A 6,000-nucleotide genomic window follows, 5' to 3' on the forward strand; every position below is an offset into this window, starting at 1 on the left:
AGTAATTCTGAATTTGTATAAAATATGTATTGTCTGTAAGGTAGGAAGCAAAGCACTGATACACAGTGCCCGCAACTCCAACGCTAACCAGGTGATTCATGAGGAGCTGACGGGATACAGTATCAAAGACTGCAGTGAGGTCAAAGAGGATGAGGATAGAGAGTAGACTGGAGTCAGCTGCACGAAGGAGATCATTAGTGAGCTTAACCAGGGCTGTTTCTGTGCTACGATTGGGGTGAAAGCCAGATTGGAATTGTTCAAAGAGACTACTATTATCGTAGATTTGGAGTCGAGATGCAACTACCCTCCCAAGGATTTTGGAAATGAATGGTAAATTGGGGATAGGCCGGTAGTTGTTTTTGTCAATAGAATCCTTTTTTCTTTCTTTTTTTTTTTAAGAGTTGGGCTGATTATGGCAACCTTCAGTGAAGGGGGAACTGTAAAAGTGGACAGAGAGGCGTTGATGATGGAGGTTATCAGGCAGATGATAGAGGGCAGACATGTTTTAACTCAGGTTGTGGGAATTGGATCCAGGTGATATGTCAAAGTGCTAGACTCTGTAATAAGTTCAGAAATTTGATTTTTCAGTTGGAAGACACATACAGATGGGGACAGTTTCATGGCGCTTGCTGATAGTAAGTCAGTCTGCATGATGTTAGCAGAGGCTGGCTGCTCATGAATGGTACTAATTTTGGAGTTTGAAAAACTTCAAAAAAGAAGGGCATTGTTCATTAGAAAGGTTACTGTTCACATTGGTTTCAGGTGGCTTAAGTAACCTTTTAACTGTGGAGAAGAGAGTTCCAGTATTCCCTTCAAATGTACTGATGATATTTGAATAATAGGATGCTTTAGCTGTTGAAAGAGCATTTTTGTAATGGCGTATATGATCCAAATACAATTGTTTGTGAACAGCAAGTCCAGTCTTGGTGCAACCAGGGAGCAGTATGGGCAAATGAGACAACCCATGTTTTCAGGGGGGCTAAATTATCAAGTGCAGAAGATAAAGTATTATTGTCCATAAGATCGGGGAGTGACGAGATGGGAGCAGGAAAGGGGTTCGAGGTAATTAAACTGCTTAGATCATCTGGATTAACATAGCTAATGTGGTATGATATTCAGTTCAATTCAATATATTGTCATTAAAAACAATGTGCAGGCACATGTTAAAAATGAAATGAGGGCTGTGGCTTCACCAAACAGTGCAAGACAGACAGACACAGACAAACACAGCAAACACAGTATAGGATATACACACATGAAGACCAAAAGGCAACAATAAGTTAAAAAAGAGTTGCAGTTGCCCACTGGGGACTTGGGTTCGCACCCCGGTCTCGTCAGATCCGACTATGGCCGGACTCGATGAAGTAGCAATCATTGGTAACGCTGTCTTCAGGAGGGGCCAGAGTCGGCTTGTGTTTGTCACGTGAATGCGTCTCTGTATGTGTCGGAAAAAACAGTGGTTCGGCCTGGAGTCGCCTTGTCACGAAAGTGGGGAGGCGTCTCCTTTGAGACTGCCGGCCGGAGAGATGCAGTTGGCGAACGCATGCAGTACGAGGGTGGGTGTTTGAATTAAAATAGGGATCGATTGGCCACTAAATTGGGAGAAAAAAGGGAAAAATCAGAAATAAATTTATTTTAAAAAAAAGAGCAAGAGTGCAAAATATTTAAAAATATCTACAGACAATCCCAGTCCAATGCCAGCTGAGAAGCAGAATGCTGAACCCGTGAAGACACTGCCGGGGTCCTGGAAGGAGGACGACCCCGACGGGGAACCTGGGCCGGAAACACAACTTCGCCTGCCGCCCTGTGCGCCGGTTTAAGCCTATCAAGCGTGACACGCTCCCTACGCCCACCCATATCCAGCACAAAACCCTTAGGACCCGTCTCAAGAACCCGAAATGGGCCATCATATGGGGGTTGGAGGGGCGAGCGGTGAGCATCATGCCGTACAAAAACAAAACGAGCCGACATGAGCTCCGCAGGCACGAACGACCGCGGAAAACAGTGGTGAACGGGGCCTGGAACCCGAGTGCTGTCGGACAAAAAAGGATAAACGGCCGGACGGGGTCGAGGAGCAGAACTCCCAGGCAAAAACTCCCCAGGGACGCGGAGCGGCTGACCGAGCACCAGCTCAGCGGGTGACGCGTCGAGGTCCTCCTTAGGAGCTGAACGCAACCCGAGCATAACCCAAGGTAAACGATCCACCCAGTTACCATCCGAGAGCGCAGCGCTGCCTTCAGCGACCGGTGAAAACGTTCACACAAGCCGTTAGCCTGAGGGTGGTACGCGGTAGTGCGGTGTACCTGCACACCCAAGGATCGCGCAAGTGTGGGCCCCTGTCTGAGGTGATATCTGACGGAGTGCCGAAACGGGTGACCCAGGAGGAAAGAAACACGCGTGCAACATCCGAGGATGTTGTGGAGGACAGAGGGACAGCCTCTGGCCACCTGGTGGTCCGATCTACCATTGTTAGCAGGTGCGTAAAACCCTGTGAAGAAGGTAGAGGGCCCACCAGGTCCACATGCACGTGGTCGAAACGTCTGGCCGGGATCGGAAACGGTTCGAGGGGCGACTTAGTGTGCTGGTGGACCTTAGCGTGCTGGCACGCTACACATGCAGCCGCCCACCCCTTGACGTCCTTGCGGAGGCCAGGCCAGACGAACTTGGAACTGACCAACTTCACCGACGCCCAAACTCCAGGGTGCAAGAGGGAGTGAATCGAATCGAAAACTCGACGGCGCCAGGCCACTGGAACAACGGCGCAGGCGTTATGGCAGGCTGCTTAAGCCTCCAGTAAGACACTGATTTTATTTCCAGGAGTCCCTTCTGGGTGTTCGGGGGGAGGCTGTGTGGCGGACACTAGGGGCTGTGCCTCTCACTCAGCAGGGCTGTGAGCTGAGGGCATGGTTTACGTTCCCGGGCTCGCTGGTGCAGGGTTGTTCCTGCTGGAGTTTGGTTTTTGGAGTTGAGGAATAAACATCAAACTCGCCTTCATCTCCTGTGTTTTTCCTCATCCTGCCACAATACACGTATATATATATATGTATGTGTGTGTGTGTGTGTGTGTGTGTGTGTGTGTGTGTGTGTCTATTCAGCATACCTGAAAAGAAAGGCTTTCTTCATGATTTTCTCTCCGGTGCAGAATTTGACAACCCACTCTTGACTGCAGTTTACCTGGAGAGACAAAACAAAAGCTACTCTATTATTCATCCAGCAAGCAAAAAGTACTAAAACATTATCCATTTGCTGTCTACTGACATATCGATACCTCATTCATAGACTCACATCAAATCTTAATATACTTTAACTCATTTGGACAAATTAATGAGAAATAAAGAGACACCCATCATCCATGTTATTTCATCCACCCACTAAAATGAATTGATGTGGTGATGGTGTGACAGCAAGTCCTGTTATATCATCATGGCAAACATAAACTATAAACCTAAAAGTTTCTATTCTCAGTTCAAACCCTGTTCTTGAGGCGGAGTGGCCATAAGTTACCTTAGCAACCGATATCCCATAATCATGCAGCGCCACTGCAGACTTCTCCAACTGAGCTAAGAAGAGAGAGATGGTGGGAGAGACTGGAGAGAGAGAGAGACGGAGAGAATATGACCGATGATCCTTCATGTCAGATGTAATTCACTCTCTCACACACACACACACACACACACACACACACACACACACACACACACACACAGAAATTGTTTTAATGGGCGTCCAGATAGTGTAGCGGTCTAATCCGTTGCTTACCAACATGGGGATCGCCAGTTCGAATCCCCGTGTTACCTCTGGCTTGGCCAGGCATCAATTGGCCGTATCTGCGGGTGGGAAGCAGGATGTGGGTATATGTCCTGGTTGCTGCACTAGCGCCTCCTCTGGTCGGTCGGGGCACCTGTTCAGGGGGAGGGGGAACTGGGAGGAATAGCGTGATCCTCCCACGCGCTACACCCCCCTGGCAAAACTCCTCACTGTCAGGGGAAAAGAAGCGGCTGGCGACTCCCCTTGTATCGGATGAGGCATGTGGTAGTCTGAAGCCCTCCCTGGATTGGCAGAGTGGGTGGAGCAGCGACCGGGACCATTCGGAAGAGTGGGGTAATTGGCCGGACAAAATTGGGGAGGGGAAAAAAAGCAAGGTCGGGGCTCTCCCGAGGCCTGCCTCCATAGGGTTCCTTTTAGGCCGAGTCTTGGAGAGTTCTTTCTTTAGCAATCTATCAGACGGCCAAGGTTCTATCTATCCACGTGTATTGGAGGGGACATATGGTAGTCTGCAGCCTTCCCCGGATCGGCAGAGGGGGGGAGCAGCAACCGGGATGGCTCGGAAGAGTGAGGTAATTGGCTAAGTACAATTGGGGAGAAAAAGGGGTAAAAAATCTAAAAACAAAAACTAAATACATAAAAAGGGACCTCCTGTTGTTCACTGTAAAGTGCAACATTTCTCATGGTTATGTTCACGTTTAATATTTTTTATCAGCTAACTTAGTGACTTCGTGACTTTTCAGTTGTGAACATGCACACCTTCGCCTCATCATCTTGGATTTACAAGGGTCTATCTCTATGCTCAGAGGTATATAGAGATATCGAGCTTTAAAAGGTTCACATCCTCAGCGTATGTTAAAGATTATATGGATCGATGTTTTCACTTTGCATCGATGACTGTTTGTTGAATCGATATTGACACAGGTCGATGGGTCGTTACACCCCTTCTATTTTGCATATTTTTAAGTGACTAATAAGCTGTATGGAAACACCACACAACAGAAAAAATAAAAATGTAAAAACATGTTTCAGGGTAGTCTTAACACTTGCTTTAGGAAAGCAAATGTCAGCAGAGATTACGTGACGCTGAGTTCCAAATGGCATTCTCTGTATTGAGCCGGAGGCGGTTGCTGTTCTTTTTGGCTACTGAAGAAGCTGCCTTTGTGGCCTGAAATCCCTGACAGCACATTCCTGGCTACCTGAGTAAACAAGTGCTGGAACCAACTACAAATCCTTGCCAGCGAAGTCCAGGATAAATGTAACCTAGATTTTCAAACCTACTTCTTTCTCAGTCTACATTTCCATCAAAGAGTTTCTATTTGCTTTCAGACGCCTTGTCCACTGTATTTTCTCCTGGCGGCAAGGATCCTACAAAGTAAACGGTCTGCTCACTCAGTCACATCTGTGTGCTGTCAGGATGCAACATTAGTCTTCCATCCATCCATTATCCGAATCGCTTACCCTGCTCTCAGGGTCCCGGGGATGCTGGAGCCTATCCCAGCAGTCATTGGGCGGCAGACGGGGAGACACCCCGGACAGGCCACCAGGTCATCACACAGGGCCCCCACACACACAGGGCCCACACACACACACACACACATTCACACCTAGGGACAATTTAATCCGGCTGAGTCACCTGACCTACATGTCTTTGGACTGTGGGAGGAAACTGGAGCCCCTGGAGGAAACCCACACAGACACAGGGAGAACATGAAAACTCCACACAGTGGACGACCTGGAATTACCCCCAAGGTTGGACTACCCGGGGGCTTGAACCAAGAACCTTCTTGCTGTGTGGCGACTGCGCTAACCACTGTGCCACCGTGCCGCCACACATTAGTCTTGTCTAAGGCTTACATAATGTCATAGCTAACTGTTAATGTCCCTTGAAAACAGCAATTAGGAGCCTTCGTCCCTCATGGTTCCACTGGGATCCCTGCCTGCCTGCGTAGCTACTATAAAGCTTTGTCTTTTCTACTACTGCTGTGAATCTAACATTTTAAAGTGCTGTTGAACAATACAAATTGTTTCCATTATTTAGGCATTTACTTAGTTATACAGCCGTCCAGGCAACTTACCGTGGTACCCAAAGTAGACGAAGAGTGTCTTGCCGGAGTTCAGTTTCTCCAAGAAGCCATCAGCTGTGTATTCAATTAAACCTGAGGTGTTTGGCGTCACTGTGCACCGTCCTTGGCTTGTCCACAGCCAGCACATGGCAATACACAGCCACACCAT

The 6,000-nt window shown here is 48.0% G+C and overlaps 1 protein-coding gene across 1 annotated transcript in view; it reads right to left on the reverse strand.

The window, feature by feature from the left end:
- txndc16 (thioredoxin domain containing 16) overlaps window positions 1-6,000 on the reverse strand; it is a 67,941-nt gene extending 61,941 nt beyond the window's left edge. The window contains exons 1-3 of the mRNA XM_056301126.1: window positions 5,844-6,000; window positions 3,505-3,587; window positions 3,101-3,174 (exon numbers count right to left, since the gene is read on the reverse strand). Coding sequence (XP_056157101.1) covers window positions 3,101-3,174; window positions 3,505-3,587; window positions 5,844-6,000 — 314 coding nt within the window. The remainder of the gene's footprint in view (window positions 1-3,100; window positions 3,175-3,504; window positions 3,588-5,843) is intronic.

Source organism: Lampris incognitus, chromosome 21 (genome assembly GCF_029633865.1).
Source record: "Lampris incognitus isolate fLamInc1 chromosome 21, fLamInc1.hap2, whole genome shotgun sequence".
NCBI classification, from domain to species: Eukaryota; Metazoa; Chordata; class Actinopteri; order Lampriformes; family Lampridae; genus Lampris; species Lampris incognitus.